The sequence below is a fragment of the Gallinula chloropus genome, assembly GCF_964237585.1.
Source record: "Gallinula chloropus genome assembly, chromosome: 9".
Classification (NCBI taxonomy): Eukaryota; Metazoa; Chordata; class Aves; order Gruiformes; family Rallidae; genus Gallinula; species Gallinula chloropus.
The window spans coordinates 11,623,643-11,639,886 of NC_140094.1; the positions used below are offsets into that span (position 1 = coordinate 11,623,643).

A 16,244-nucleotide genomic window follows, 5' to 3' on the forward strand; every position below is an offset into this window, starting at 1 on the left:
AGGACAGGCACCATGCCAGGAGGCAGCAGTGGTGATCCCAGCTCTATTGCTTTCGCCGTCTCTTCTTCTTGGGTTCCTGGTTCTCATCTGTCTGCTCTGCTGCGCTGCTCTGGAGAGGGAGGGAGAAAGTAGCAGTACAGAGTGTGACTGGTTTTGTCCCCTTAGTCTGAGGAAGTTTACCTAAAGCAAGGAACCAGATGTGTGGAACATGATTTAACTCTCACCCACCGAGCCTTCCCCCATGTCCCCACCCCAGCTAGTGCTGGAACTTAGACCACAGGGTATGAGTGGCACAGGACAGGGACAGTTTGTGCTGGGTTTTGGGCAGTTGAAATGCTCAGGAAAGTATGGACTGAATCACCAATAAAAACCTGGACAATCAGCAATGTAATTTGCCTATTTTCTTTTCTTGCACTACCTTCAGCACTATCTCAAAGAGGAGGTGGGTCTGAGAACAGTGGCTTGTGGTGTTTGCCTTGCCAGTTCTTTATCTACAAAAGTTAGCCTGGATGCAAAACCACTTTGTGTGGCGCTGTAGAAGTCTGATCCTGGCCAGCCTCAGCAGTAACACTGATGGACCTCGCTGCCTGCCAAAGCAAACAAGGCCTTAAGAGCAGTCTTGCTTCCCCCTAAGGCCAGATGCAGACTGTTGGTGTGTGGAAATAAGGGTCAGTCGAGGCAGAGGGCTGGAATGAAGGGGATGTGAGCCAGGCAGGCTGTTCACACCTTCCTATCAGCTTGTGGTGGGAGCTAACCTGGAAGACAAACTGTCCTTATTTCACGTACACACTTGCAAACACAACTGGCTTCAAGAGGAGCTTGTGAGTTCTGACCTGGTCATTGTGTGGCTCATTTTCAGCATCCTCCGTGTTCTGTTCCTGCAGCACACTGTCCAGCATGGAGGCGTTGATGCGGAAGTCGCGGGAGGTGCTTAGCTTCATGTATTGCATCAAGTTCACCTGCAGCAGCCGGGGTGAAAGGGCATCACAGCATTAGCACCTTAGTGTTCCACCCCGCCTCGTCCTTCGCACATCACTGGAACCGAGCCCAGCACAGCAATAATGTGGGATTGAAGCACAGGTAGCTGAAAAAGCCCCTGCTCCCGTGCAGCCCAGGGGCCCACTTGTGGTTCTAGAGTAGCTGGTAATCACTGGGCTGTTCTGATGTAGTACCTCATGGTGCTACATGTCTCTGCTGCTTATGAAGCGGGCTCAGGGAGAGGGGTGAGGAAAGCTGGCAGCAGGTGTGTAAGTTTCTGCCCAACCAGAAATGGTGCAGTGTCAGGTCACAGGCAGGAGTGCTGCTGGCACGGGGTCTGTGTGACAGCAACGCAGTAGGGCTGGGCCTGGAGCTTGGGCAACGTCTGAGAGGTGCAAGGTCCTTACCCCTTCCTAATCTGAGTGTCAGTAGTCGTTAAAAAAGGTGGACCCAGCACTAGCCCCCCGCCACGCTGTCCATCCCCTGAGTGCAGGGCACGAAGAATGCTGCTTTACCTTACCTTGGATTTCTTGGAGAGGTGGATAAGGAACTTCTCATACTGCTCTATTGCAAAAATCAGGTTTGGGATGGGCTTGGTGTCCCGGAGCACCTTAGCCTGAAGTGCAGAAGGGAGAGTGACAGGTCAGATTTGGAAGCCAACAATGGTGCTGTAGCATGACATGATGCCCACTACACTTCCAGTGTACAGCAGTGCCTTCAGCAGCCTTGCTCCATACCAGTGCTGGCACAGCAAGCCCTGCCAGCTTTGTTGCAGGTTTTAGATTGACTCCCATGACAGTTGCTTTGTACTCTGCCTGCACTCCACAGCTCTGACAGCAGAACTTCCCCTGTTCCAGCTCTACAGAGGCCTCAGAAAGATACATCTTCCAGGCAGTGCGCGCAGAACTGTCTCGTCCCACTTTTGCCCTGTTTATTTACCACCACTGCTGTTTGTTGCCTGTGGTGACAGAGTGTCCCTTCTCCGTACACTCAGGGAACAGCTAGGGAGATGATGCTTATGGCTTTTAAACACTTAACATCACAGGAATGTCTGGGACAGCTGATGAGACAAGAAATGCTGTCTGGGAGCACAAAAAGGGACATACAGACCAGGAACCTGCCAGCCTGCTCACGTACTCCCCATCAAATCATCCAGTCACTCAACTGCCTTACTTCAGTGGAATTCACTACTTGAAACATACTGATAAAACAAGGAAACACTTAAAATATTGTAAAAAATATGCTGTATTGGTTCCAATAAATTAGCTCATTTCTGTAATTTCATAGTTTACCCCAAATGATAAAACATCAGACAAGACAGACTGTGCAGACTTGACCTTTGTTTCATGTCTGTGAGCTTTTAGGATGCATTTAGAGAAGGTGGCTTTTGGTTTTGTTAAATGTTTTTTGTGTGTTTGTGGGGTTTTCTTTTAGACCTTTCTCTGAAGGTAGATTAAATTTGACTTTTACCTAAAGAATCAAGTGACAATTTGCCATTGGTGATCTACAAGAAGCCACCAGATAAGATAAGCCTTGAGACATGATCCCATGTTGAAATACAGCCCATGTTCTAACAAAGCAAGTCAGTCTTACCATGACTGTGGAGATTGCAGCAGCTTCATCCTCTTTCTTCTTCTTTTTCTTCTCTTCTGCAAAGCTTAAGCTCTCACTGTGGATGTTCTGAAGGAGGATGCCAAAAAGATGTGGGGTTAGAGGGCAAGCAGGGAAGACAGGCCAGCCAAGTAAGGCCAGAGAAGTCTTTGATTTGGCCAGCTAACAGCATTGCCAGCTAGATGGCAGAAAGGTAGTGATGTAAGAGGGATGGAATTGGAGGCTAATCTCAGAAAAAAACCCCCACACTAATGTAAAAATTTATATATTCAGAAATACATCTGTGTCCAAGTCCCAGGAGTGCTAGCTCTGCACACCACTCCACCTCTCCCAATATGCCACGTCTGTCATGCAGTTCCTGTGGTCCTCACTCAAGCACCCACTCCCTCTCCAAGCAGCTAAATCCCACCTTCAGCACTGCAGTCTGGCACCCACGTTACGTTGCGCTGCGATGGCTGCAGCGATGCTGACCTTTATTTGCCATTGTGGCTAACGGCAGTAACCTCACCCAAAACCCACCACAGAGGGGACTGGGGAGGAACAAAACGAGCTCCCCAGACACACTAAGCTCCCCAAACACACTTCCTTCCCTGCTCAAGCAGGAATACTTGTGCTCAGTCCCAACGGTGCTGCAGTGTCTTGTACCGTTATTTGACACAGTAAAGCTTGAACTATGAGAAGTCATGTTGGGAAGATTAACAGTCCCCCAAAGGTGCCCGTGTACCACAGCTGATAGGCCACTCAGCATCAGGCAGACTGACTGATGCTGCCAGTTAATTTAGGCCTTACCTGTACATAAGTAATGAATGAGTAACACTGTGGGGTCAGATGGGAACCCGAGAGCTTCACCTGCAAAGAGGCAGAGAGGTTGGTGTTACTCCCCACTCGAGGCAACCAGCCTTTTCCTCCAGCAGTTCGCTCACACTCACCAGCTTTTCCAGCCTCCCTGGAATTGTATTGGAGGAGCTGCGGCAAGCTTGGATGTACTGCAAGGAAAACAGAAGAGAGTTTCTTCTAGGTATGCTGCTTCCAGGGAGGGCTCACAGCAGCTTGTCTAGTGGCACAGCAAGGAGCTCAGGATTTGCAAGAGCTACGTCCTCCTCAATGGCTTGCTGTATCCCAAACACCGTGTCTGCATTCCAGAGCCATGAGGGAGCCAAGGGAATTCACCACCTTATCTCGCATGAGCTCCACTGGCTTAGCTCCCCCAGGTCTGATGCTTCCAGCCTTACATAGGAATGAGTGGGAAGGGCAGGAGGGCTGAGACTGTGAGAACATCACTAGTGTTGTTCATCGTGGCACACAGCTGTGTATAGAGGAACCTAGAAGATACACGGGCAAGAACCACCCCAAGCCACACAGAGCCAAATCCAGCTGGAGAGCAGCTTTCCTTTATCTCCACTGGTACTGTTACTCAGAAAGATCATGAAATTGGGGGTGTGAAAGCCAACTGAGGAAGGATTTGATTCCTGCAAGATATCAACAGCCCAGTCCTGAGCAGAGCTGCTGCCAGGGGTCACTGTGAGCTTGCTGTAGCAGATGGGGAAAGTTTTTAGATCCCAGGCAGCCCACTGTCAGCAGAACAGCACTTACATGTTTGATGAGGGAGGTGAGAATTGCGTATGTCTTGCTGAGGCTTCTCAGCAGCGTGTCCACACAGCTCCCCGCAGGGAGTGCTGTCTGTATCAGCTCGTGATAAACTGTCAGCAGAGTTCCCAGCTGCAGAATTACACCTTTCTCCAGAGCCTGGGTTTGGTTAGATGCCTGAGTAGAGTCTTCTAGAAGAAAGAGATGAATACCTGGTGAATGTGTGCCTAATGAATGCAATTATGCAGGTGGGAGGCACAGAAGACCACCTTTGTTTCTGGTGCACAAAGAACCAGTGTGGTACAGGGAAAGGAATCGTGGAAGGGGTGTTGTGACAACACTTTCCATCTTACATTGTTCATGCTGAACCAGCTCAAGGGAGAGTTTAACCTGCCCTCAGATGATGCTACCTCAAAATCCCAGAATATTTTTTTGTTCTCCATCTTCATCTGTTTCTGACAAAGGTGTAACAGGAAGGAATGGACCACACATTACCTGATGTGTCTGACCCCAGACTGGTGAGTTTCTTGATAAGCCAATCCACTTCTTCAAGGACCTTATCCACTTGACTCAGAACCAGCAGCTACGACAGAAACACCAGTAAGAAAACAGCTTCTCTGAGGAGTCTGGCACAACAGAAACCACAAGCCTCTTGCAGCAGAGCAGCCCTGGATGCTGCAGGTTGTTCCACACACACTATTTTGACTCACACAGACAGTAGGAGCTGCAGTCTTGGCATTTACTATGGCAAAATGGGACCGACTCTCCACTTCCACATCCTGGAGGAGAGAAAAATTCTGGTGAGTAAAACTTCGGTTGCAGTTCACAGGATCACAGGGGTTGGAAGGGACCTCAAGAGATCATCGGGTCCAACCCCCCTGCCAGAGCAGCTCCCTGGCTCATATTGCAGACAGGCAGCCAGTTGGGTTACATAGTTGGCACAGAGATGCACTTGATTCTGCATTGAGAGCACAAAGTGATGAAGGGCTCGGCTGCTTCTGCATCACACCTGATCTATGTCTCCCAGGCGAGCGTGGATGTCTTGTGCGAGCTCACGCAGCAGCCCGACAGGACTCCTGTACTGAACATGGAGGCTGAAGAGCAGAGACAGCAAACCCTTGCAGCAAGAGAGATCCTCTGTGGGGAAGGGAAAAGAAAACAACATGTTACTGGTTGCAGAGCTGCCCAAGCTACTTAGGAATATCAGATATCCAAGGAGGGAAAGTCTCAGATTCAGTATGGATTGAACACTCTGCATTCCCAGAAATGACACACATTAGGTAAAAAAAAACAAACCCTGTCAAAATACCACAGCCACAACACCAGGCATCACATATAATACTGCAAGGGGAAGTACAGCACGCTGGAGCCCTCAACTCGTGGAGAAATGATGACCAGAATCATTGAAGCAATACAAACTCCAGCAAGAATAATATCTTTCCAGAGTATAAATCCAGATTGGAGCAACAGATGTGCTAAATAACATGGGAGAAAAGTCAAACAAGTGGCTTCTCTTTCTTCAGCAATGCTAGTGTTTATAGAGATGGAGTTCCTTCTCCACGACTTTTGCTAATAACCACAATGCCATGGCAGTCTGCCACAGAATGGGACCTGAATATATCTGTAATGAAGAGGTAAAAACAGGACAGACAACAGCAGAGCACCTAAAGGCCTAGTATCAAACCTGCCACATCTATTACACCTAAATGTGCTCCCCAAAGCTTACTTACCAAGTGCATTTTCTTTGCAAATTTTGACTGTCCAGGTCAGGAATTGAAGGAACTGTGTAAGGGGAGAGAAGCTATCATGAATTTGAAATACAATTCAAAGCACAAAGCTAGTAATAAAAAACACCACCACCCCCAAAAAAAAAAAACCCAAGCAAAGGGAGGCCAGCAGAGTCTCCTCCTGGCAGAAAGGCACCCATGCTCTGTGAAGTCTCACAAGGGAAACTTAACACATTAACAGGTGAAAAGCCGAGATCCAGGACTGGGGAATGGTAATACATTCCCTTGGACAGAGCAACAGCTTCATTTCATTTAAGGTAAATGATGACTCCAGACTTCTGGCACACTTTGAGTGCAGTCCCTAGCTTGTAAAAATGGGGCACCTGTAGTCCACTTCAGCAAATGCCTCCTTGAATCCAAGGACTTAGGCACTCAGCCAGTTTGGACTGGTCATAGGGCTGCTGGGTGTTTTGGCTGTGTTCCCATGAGGATGCTGTATCAGGGCTAGGCTCTGCTTGGAGTCCCTGCTCGGGTGAACAAGTCATTCAGACTCCAGGTCAGGAGGATCAAAATGTGCAGGAGTGGGGTGGGAAGACAACTTGTTCTTAACTGTCCTTGGAGGCATTTGACAGGAGTGTGCTTGATAACATAACAGAACTGTCACTTTGACATGGTGTGGTCTGCAGGAGAAGGCAGAACACGCACACCTATCAAAGCCCTCAGATGTCAACCCAGTCTGACAATTTTCTTCCCACACCTACGGCTACTACACACATCCCTGACCCCCCATGAAGGTTGTGAAGTACCTGCTGAGAGGCTGGATCCAAGAGTTTGGACAAAGTGGAGAGAACTGTGATGAGTGACTGTGTTTCTTTGGAGTTGAAGTCATCTTCAGCGCTGCTGAACTGGTTCACCAGGGACCTCTGATCATGGGAGGGAAAGAGTGTGCATGCTTGTTGCTGGGCCATTTTAAGAAGCAAATAACCAGAAGCTGCAGCAGATAAAGGAATCAGCAACAAGGAGAGTGACAAAGAATACAAAGAGAAGACTCTTCTGAAGAGCAAGTGCTGGGTTTTGTGATGAGTGCTTACACAGAAGTCCACATATGATTCAGTGTGACTTTTACAATACTCAGGTAAGTTTATGCTGTGCTGAAGGACCTTATAGCTCTGTAAATACATGTGCACTTCAATCCAGCTCTGCACAGTGCCCTGAGGAAGCTTTCTTTAGGGATCAGAAACTTCTCTGAACTGCCAGTGAATCAGTGTCACAGTGGCTATCACATACTCAATCCTGTGGTCAAGTAACAGAGAGCTAGCAGGGTTTTCTGCCAGAATTACTAGTGCTTTGGAACGCTTGCAGCACACAGTGGTACTTACCTGAAACTGTCGGATCTGGAAGGCAGCTTTCTCTGTGACATTAATATCCGCTTCTTCTGCGTCACCATCAGTAATATCTGGCAGAGACAGAGAGGTGCAGAAAAAAAAAAGCTAAATGCCAAGAGCAGAATATAGGATTTATTTCCAAAAGTGGGAAAGACTGCAACTGCTCACAGCTAGGGGAGGAATACAGACTGCAAAACTGTGGTGAGCACAGAAATGTGTTAAAGGCAAACTTCAAACAGACGAATGCTGTATCAGACCCCAGCCATGGTCTGCTGACAGACTGAGTGCTCTAAAAAAGCAGGTAAAGATATCTCTGGAACTTGCCTCTGGCATGAAAAATCAGTGCCCCCAAGCCCACCTGAGAGACAAGAACCAGCCCCTCTCTCTATTTATGGACAAAGGGCACTGGGTCCCAAAATGCCCCCACATGGGAACACAAAGCCTGGAAACCAGAGCAGAATTGTACCAAGTGCCTACCCAGGGCTTGTAGAAACTGGGGTACCCTGGCAGCATACAGCTTCTGCACTGTGTTGAAGATCCTCAGCAACCCTTCCAAGCACAGAAGTGAAATGCTTTTGCCCTTCTTCTTCCCTGTCTCTTCAACGACAGTGGGAATTGAAGTGTATCTCCAGAGCAGAACCCTAGGGGATGGGAGACGAGTTAACATCACATGCTCCAGTAAAGCTGGCTGCACAGTGCAAGAACTAGAACAGGGCTAATCACAGATTCTGCTTGTAGAATTATGTTAACACAACTAAACTGGAAGGTCTTTTTCCTGTAAGTAAGGTGGAGGGAGAAGAGATCCATTTTTAAGATGATCTTGTTTCAATGTCAGCAAAACAGCTGCTGCATTCTTCCCCAACAGCTAAATAATTTAATTCTTTCCAGGTGCCAAGGGACCTTCCAATCCCATTTCAAGTCCATCTTTATACACTCATTTCTCCTATCCAGCTTTCCTTCTGTCTCAGACTACCAAACACTGACCACTGGTGTCAAATCTGTCAGTGACAGAAAGAGCTTTTCTCTTGGCAGTTTGAAGCTGTGAAATGTCAGATAGCTCTATAGAGCTCTGTATAAATAAAATCAGAAAGGTAAAGGCAGGCAAAGCAAAGTGAAAAGCTTTGAAGAAAGCAAAATTGTTTGGTCCAAAGGAGACTTTTCTATTTGTAGGCAAACATCTTTTTCCTGCTCTCCTTAGCCCACTTCTTCCCTTTTTTTGTTCCCTCTCCTTTCTCCTCATTAGTTCCGTTGCCTACACAGATGATCTTATTTTATTTCAATGTCCAATCACGCAAAACATGTAGCTCACATGTAGTCCTAATGACTGCAACAAAACCAGCCTCTATTCTTTGGGGCAGACACAAAACAGGCATTATTCATGGCAGGGGTAATTTGCATTTTGTGCTCTCTGCTGACTGGGATCTGAAAAGACCCCATGCAGATATGACCTAGATCCCAAAAGACATTTAGATGCTTAACATTCTTGGCTTTCCAAAGGATTAGCTGCATGAATGTCTTTAGGCATCTTGCAGAAGTCCAAAATGAATGTTTTCTAAACCTTGTGTCCCTCTTACACCTCTTTTATACTATAGCTAGAAATAAATTTTAACTTCATTGCATCCCAGAGGCCTCAAGAATCCAGCCAGTAACCATCCTACCTCCTCTGTGACAATGAGTGATGAGCCAAAAGTCAGGAAGAGGCTGAAAATGAGAGTTTGATGGCATTTGGTTCTTCCAGGCCAACTACCGTTATTACAGCTGTATCACTCACTCTGGCACAGAAACTGCAGTGCCTCCACTTGATTTCTCAGGAGCAAAGAAAGGCAATGATCTCGACCCAGTAATAATAACACTTTGAAACAGTTACGCTCTGCATTCTTCTTTTCAAAACCCTACCTGAGAATCAAAAATCTCCAAAACACATTGCTGCTTTCTAGGGCTGATGTCTTCACCTGCCACAACGACTCACCGTGTGATTTTGCAGAGGTTCTGAAACATCTTCTCAGGATTTTGTCCATCTGGTCCATCAGTTTGTCCAGTCTCCTCCAGTTGTTGCACCTTCTGCAGAGCTACACTGACAGCATAGCGCAGGAACTCTGTGCTGGAGCGCAGAACTGCTAGGCTGTCCTCATGGCTTTGGGCATTGTCCCTGGAGAATCAAGAAGAGCCCTGTCACAGAACTGAGGATGCACTAAAAAAGCACAGGTGCAGCCTATGGGACTCAAAATCTAAATACATGTTTACAAATCAAATCACTTGATGAGTTCAGGGTGGAGAAGACCCTCTGTTCTGGGAGCCTGTAGTGTGCACTCTGAGGACAGAGTTCCACCAGCATTTCCAAGCACAGTAACAGACGTGGTTTGAACAGACATCTGGTTCTGTTCCACAGAGGGATGGAGCTCAAACACCTCGAACACTGGACTTTGTCTGTGGAATGGCACAGGACTAGAAGAGCAGAGACTCTCCAAGGTCTTGCAAGTCATAAGCAAAGCCCAGGAATGCTGGTTTGTCACCCAGAGCTGCACAGCTATGGTTCCTGCCTGGACTATGATGCTCTCCCGATAACAAGGGCTGTTATTATACATGCTTTGTAGAGAAATGAAAATGCTGTACTGTGTATGCAGTGCACAAAGCAGCCAGCACACAGACACCACAAAAGCAGCTTCTGGATAGGCCTTAAAACTTCTCCAGGTACCACAGCTTCTCACCTGAACAGAGCTGTGAGCAGAGTAGATACAAAACCCATGGACAGGAAGCTCCGTGCAGTTTTGTTGCCCAAGGTAGATTTGTTCTTTCCAGCTTTTTCCTTCAGGATTTCAGAGAGTTTGTTGTAACATGTAAACAAGCCCAGGACATCCTCAAACTTGGACTTACTGCAACAAAGTAGGAGAAAGCATTAATGGAGAAAATCCAGTCTTACAGTTTCCCATTTGAATCTTCAGTTTTCAAATTACACAATGACATTTTCTACATGATAACCCCACAACATAAGACATCTGCCCACCTCCCTAACAGTCTGTAACCCATCCATTCCTCCTTGACCTGCTCTTCTACAAAATGTCACATCACATCACATCTCCCTCAAAACCTCATTCAAAAAGATGTTCCCCAAAGTGCTGTGAATGTTTGTCCCACAAGGCACACACAACTCAGGAAGCATGACTGTGATTCTGTGTTGGCACTATTATCTTGTGCTTGCAATGAGCCTGTGTCCCGAACTCCAGAGAGCTGGGATCAGCATAGCACAGCTGGTGCTGGAGGGTAGGATTTGGTGTTTTACCTGAAATTCCCTATGTTGAAATTGTACTCAATCAGGACCTCACAAATTCCCATCACCTGGATGGCATAGATGTTATTCTTTACACCGACACCAGAAGACAGAGAGAAATCTGCTGATTTATCCTGAGAGGTAAAGGAAAGAAGTGAAACATTTTTTTAAAAAACTGACAAGAATTCAGTGTCTTCTTCCACTGAGTCAAACTGAAAACCTGATTTACCAGTTCAAAGTCTTCCAACTCGCTCTTGATCATGCGTCGTGTGACAGATTCTAGCATGTCTTCAAAGTTTTGCTCAAATCCCACATCCTCCTCCTCCTCATCGTCATCTTCAGCTCCTTGGCACAGATGCACAGTGCTCTTATACCAGGCGAGACAGTGCTGGATACAGCAGAGCAGATGGGCCTGAAGGAAGCAGCCAGAGTCACGCTCAGCCTTCTAGCTGGGGGTCACTGGCAGAAGCGGACACAGGGCACTACAGTTGGATGCAAGGAGCCACAGATGCCTCTGGAGGTCCACGTGAGTCTCAAGAATGTGCCTCATTCCCAAAATGAGGGGATCTGTAATCCTACACACAGCTACCCAGTTCTAGCTTCAGACAAATGTCGTCTGCGTGAGCTACATACAGGACGTACAGGCTTAACTCCCACTGCTCCCTCAGCCCAGCTACCTCAACTGCTGAAGATGGAAAGGGAATTTCCAAAAGGGCTCTCACTCCAGCTGAAGTGTCTGCTCCCTTTCTGGTGGGCTACTGCAGCGCAGCATGGGAGCTTCCTTAGGGGAAAACAAGGTGATTAATTCGAAATTGTTCCCTCGGAAATCCAATCAGTCGTTGAGGACTCATCTCTGACAGTATCAAAGGAGCAAAATCAAAGGGCAGATTCCCCCCCCCTGCCATGCACACACTGCACAACTGTTTTATGTGGAATTAAGTTGAAAGAGGAAAAAAAAAAACCAGAGTGAGCTCAATAGAGGATAACAGAACTACACTGTTCCTAGAGCATTATTCACACAGGTTCCCCAAACCACTTTACTAACAGAGCTCTAATAGATAGCCTGAGGCAGGGGTGAGAAGCCCAGCTCTATTCATTAAAAGAATTGCTCCAGGCTAGAAGAGGCTGAAGAAACACAAGGTATTCAGCTCATGTAGCAGTACATCTAAAATGGTATGGAACAGATGAGCTTGCAGCTGTGGCCAGCCAATATAGCTCTTACCAGTGGTTCTTGCAGAAAGATTTGATCTCCTTGAGCCATAATACATCCCTCAAGTTTCAGTGGAGGCAGGAGGTCTGGCTGGGGCAAGTAATATTGCTTTATCTGTCACAGAAAACAAGAAATAAAAATAACCAGTTACTTGGTAACTGAGCCTCTTAGGTTGTTTCAATACAGAGCATGATCATCTTTGTACTCCATTCTACAGACTGAAAACTGGCAGGATGATAACAGGACTGTACGTGGATCTGAGCCACATCATCTGCTCTAGTAGTTATTAAAATCCCCTCTTGAGGTTCTCATGTACCTCTCAGCCAGGACATGTCACTTCCCTAAAACAAGTTCATTTGGCCACTTGCTGTTGTCTTGCCTCAACACACACCACTGCTTGCACTTCAGGTGCAGTCCTACCCACTGCAGAAGTCACTGGTCCTGCTGTCCTATCACCCAGGCTGAATGTTTGACGGTGTTATGGCATCCAGCTTCCTGGCCCAAGGCTCAGGCAGTTATGGAGGCTACACTTGGCACTGAAACAAATCCATGACAGTCCATGCTCACACCAATTCCTGGCTGTCTGGCACACCACTGGAAGCAGATACGCTCTTGAGTACCAATGTAGGATCGGAACCGAATAGGGAAAACAATGAAATGTTATAAATTTACACCAAATTCCCATTAAATGCCCTCTGCTCTGTTCCCAAAACCTGCTTCAGCTCTGTTCATGTTCCTTTCTCAGACCCTACACCGTCACAGGAAAGCTGGAATTAGTCAGCATGAATTCTACGGATGATTAAAAGGAAGAAAATTACTTGTCTCAAAGAAAGCACAGCCTGTCCAATGGATTGAGGATATGTGATTGTCTTGTTGCCATGAGCAACGCTGTTGGGGGATGAGTTAATCCTCCTAGATCCTACATGGACTTGGGTATTCTCCCGATGGGAGGACAGCAATAATAATTACTGTGTCAGCACACATCCTTGGGGAAGCATGGGAGGGTAACTGCTGTGCACTGCTAAGGAACAGGGAGTGCACAAAGCACCTCTCTGGGCTCACACTTCTCACAGCATCTCAGAACTGAAGGGTTGGAAAGGACTCCAAGAGATCCTTTCTCTTCCACGCTGTGACAGGATATGAACCAGTCCCCAGACGTTTACCCAGTCTGCTCTCTCAATATAGCAGGGATTTGAACAGGGCTTTATGGAAGTGCTGCAGCTCTTAAACATGTTTCCAGGGTGAGAAGAACTCTTTTCCCAATGTAAATGGAGTTGCTCGGTACACCGGTTGTGGCGCAGGAATCTTTGGGTCTCTGCAGCCTTGCCAGAGAGCAGCACCTCACCTGGGACAAGAGGGTTTCCATTATAGAGCTGGCCAGCTGGGAGTTCCTGCGAAGGACATCATAAAACCCCTGAAGACAGGAAGGAAGGACAAGTTGGCTTACACAACGAAGAGAGTGAATCACACGCGCAAGAAGTCAGTGTCATACAACAGCAACGACCCTTCGGCACCGCAAGGAACCGTGAGGAAGTAACAGTGTGCTCAGTGTAAAACCCCATACCTGGCAAAGCAAAGGCACCACAGAAAGAAGGTATGAATCAGAAGACTATGAATTTCCTCACAGGGCCCTCTCACAAGCTGTATCTCCCTAGCAGCGGTGGCACCGAGCCCAGACTGACTTTCACTGCTATTTAACACTAGCACTAGATCCAACTTCAAACTGTGAAATCCTGCTTTAAAGGCAAAACAACCCAGTGGGGAAGCTGTAGGAGGCAAAAAATCCTCCAGACTGAGAAAACTCAGTGGATGGATAAAGCAAGCTCAAGTCTTATGGCACCAGTGATGAACAGACCCAAAACCTGCAGCTCACCAAAGGTCACTCCAACCAAGCCAAGAAGTAAACCAGATCTCTCTGACCTGAAGGGGGTTTTTTTCCCTCAAGGTGGTACCCCACAGTTACCTCATGAGCTAAGTTACGTAGCCAAAAATGGCTCTTTTTATTAGGCCATTTGTCACAAGAAATCTAAGGGACAGACAAGCCTTTAGAGACACTTGTGAAAACAAGAGGAAAAAAGACAAACCCCCTGATGCAGTCTCTGAGGAAGTTTCCCCATTCTCTCATTTTCTTTGGAGCTCACTAACAACTCCCAGCAACTCTGCTTCTATCCAACACCTGTTGTAACACTCCTCCTCACTGGGCATCAAACATGCTTCCCATTTCCCAAGCTACACCACAGGAAGAGAGACTTTTACACATTTTTGCTCTTAAGCAATGCATGACATGAGGAAGATGCATCAGTGTGCCTTTGGGCTTAGAACAGTCCAAAATAAAATGAAGCAGAGGGATGGAAAAGAACAAAAAATAAATATATAGTGCTTGGTACATGTGTCCCATGAAGAACATAACTGAGATGATAGGTTGTTTTCCACAATAACGTGATCGTTATTTACCTGGGGCTAAGGTAGAACCAGACTACAGAAAAGCTGTTGGCTGTTTAAGGGGAGATTGAAGAAACTGTGTTTACCTCATATAACATGAGTCGAACATCCGCTTGCTGGCTCAAACATCGCCTCAGGCTGCCCAGGATTTCAAGGCAGAAGGCCTCATTAGCTGCAGAATTATAGCAGGCATGAACATCTGCCTGGACCTGAGAGGGAGTATTAGTCATGTTATACTCATTACACTTCTCAAATATCACAACACAGAAGCCAGGTGATAAGGGGCCTGGCCCCTAAACAATCACTGAAATAGTCCCTAGCGTGCTGCCAGGCTCTTTATCATCACCATGGAGCAGGGTAAATGCTCCCCAGAATACTGGTGCTGTAAGGCAGAATGACTCTGAAAAGCGACATTCCTAGGCCAGCTTCTCTTGGTTCAAAGCATTCCCCCAAAACTTTCCTTCCAGGACTAATCCTAACTGAAGTTACATTTCCATTTTGGGGAAACACTCCTCCCTTGAGCTGTTTCACATGAGACTGTCTCATATGTCCTCCCAGGGACTGCAGATCAGCACTTACCTGAGTGGCACCAATGGCCTGGCTGCACTGGGAAGAGGACAAGCTGCCCAGGACTTTAAAATTCCTTAGCAGAAGCAAGAAGCCAGCAACTGCAGCTTTACGAGCATCGAGCTGCCTGTGGGTCAGGGGAGAAAAGAGAAGTGTAAGGAAAAATGGAAGCAAGAAGCTCAGATGGAAATACAAGATGAACTCAGTAATGAACAAGGGTACACAAACACAGAGTGACTGGGCCCTGTATCCCCCAGGAGGGCAGCACAGTCCCAAGAGTGAGGAGTTGGGCAGTTTGCTTGGAATTCCTTTGCTCTGTACTCTCACAACACTGTTTCCTTTCTGCCCTCACAGTGCTCACACCAAGAAAGAGCCCCAGGCCACGATGCAAGCATTAAACATACCCTGAGTCTCACAGAGCTCTTCTCAGATTTGGAAAATTGCTCACAAAAAGCTGGTGTTCTGCTTTGCTCAGGGAAACCCCTGGTCTTTCCCAAGACTAAGTCCCTTGCTTTGAGTAAGATACCTAAATTATGAATTCTGCATTCATAACCAGGCAGGCACTGCCCAACAAAACCCAGTCTATGATCACAGCACTGTGAAGGCAGCAGGATGGTTTGCTGAAAGCATTACCAAAACAACGAGCCTGCTTCTCTGTCACCTTGTAAGGGATCAGAGGGAAGACGGCAGCTCAGCATTCTGATCGGTGGTTCCTTCCAGGCTCTCCTTAGCATTTGCTTGTACTCAGCTGCATAGACACACGTTGGAGTTGGTTTTAATTTTGCCTACTTATGTGGAGTTCCCAACAGCTTTTTGAATTTCCAAAGCCCATTAATCTGGGGGTTGGGCTTTGCATCTCAGCTGTGACTGTGGGACAGTCCTGGGCTAAAGGAGTAGGAGATGTCACCACCGAGTTAGGGGAAGATTGTAGGAAGAAGACACTTGGCCAAAACCAGGGGAAAATACCTCTGCTCCAAAAATGTAAATGAGTTGTAGAAATCTTTTCAAAGAATCCCCTTCCCAGCTTACCTGGAAAAGATAGCTTTTTGGAGAACAAGTATCAGGGAGTCCCTCACGGACATGCTGACTTTGAGCAGAGGCTGGAAAGGAAGAGATACTTTGGAGAGAAAAGCACTAAGGCATGCCAAGCCCTTGGGGCATATGAGCTCATCTTCCTCAGGCCCATCTGGCCCTGCATTTCCAATACTGTCATCAGTACAGTAGGAGAACCAAGACATTTTGGAAGAATATAAAATTAAACCCAGAGAGCTGTAGCAGAGAGACAACTCAGCAGGTTAGTGAGGACACGGTGTAAGGGTTTGGGAAAAGAACTGTTATCCCTGGGTTGGATGAAGCAGGTAAAAGTTTAATGCCAGAGCAGTATCTCAGCCCAGACAAAGACAAATTGACATGGAGCTTGGAAGGAGAAAAAAAATCAGTGTGACAGCTACAGCTGTTCAGCTAAACAC

General features: G+C 47.0%; 1 protein-coding gene across 1 annotated transcript in view; it reads right to left on the reverse strand.

Annotated features, from left to right (window-relative positions):
* Positions 1 to 16,244, reverse strand: part of FANCI (FA complementation group I) — a gene marked incomplete at its 5' end in the record, with an annotated part of 23,829 nt that continues 7,585 nt past the window's right edge. The window contains 23 exons of the mRNA XM_084268084.1: positions 1 to 109; positions 834 to 959; positions 1,499 to 1,594; positions 2,572 to 2,658; positions 3,379 to 3,438; positions 3,519 to 3,575; positions 4,183 to 4,367; positions 4,672 to 4,759; positions 4,887 to 4,955; positions 5,186 to 5,313; positions 5,907 to 5,958; positions 6,710 to 6,826; positions 7,283 to 7,359; positions 7,766 to 7,929; positions 9,258 to 9,437; positions 9,997 to 10,161; positions 10,569 to 10,690; positions 10,786 to 10,968; positions 11,779 to 11,880; positions 13,112 to 13,180; positions 14,295 to 14,417; positions 14,788 to 14,902; positions 15,805 to 15,875. Coding sequence (XP_084124210.1) covers positions 44 to 109; positions 834 to 959; positions 1,499 to 1,594; positions 2,572 to 2,658; positions 3,379 to 3,438; positions 3,519 to 3,575; positions 4,183 to 4,367; positions 4,672 to 4,759; positions 4,887 to 4,955; positions 5,186 to 5,313; positions 5,907 to 5,958; positions 6,710 to 6,826; positions 7,283 to 7,359; positions 7,766 to 7,929; positions 9,258 to 9,437; positions 9,997 to 10,161; positions 10,569 to 10,690; positions 10,786 to 10,968; positions 11,779 to 11,880; positions 13,112 to 13,180; positions 14,295 to 14,417; positions 14,788 to 14,902; positions 15,805 to 15,875 — 2,502 coding nt within the window. The 3' untranslated portion in view covers positions 1 to 43. The remainder of the gene's footprint in view (positions 110 to 833; positions 960 to 1,498; positions 1,595 to 2,571; positions 2,659 to 3,378; positions 3,439 to 3,518; positions 3,576 to 4,182; positions 4,368 to 4,671; positions 4,760 to 4,886; positions 4,956 to 5,185; positions 5,314 to 5,906; positions 5,959 to 6,709; positions 6,827 to 7,282; positions 7,360 to 7,765; positions 7,930 to 9,257; positions 9,438 to 9,996; positions 10,162 to 10,568; positions 10,691 to 10,785; positions 10,969 to 11,778; positions 11,881 to 13,111; positions 13,181 to 14,294; positions 14,418 to 14,787; positions 14,903 to 15,804; positions 15,876 to 16,244) is intronic.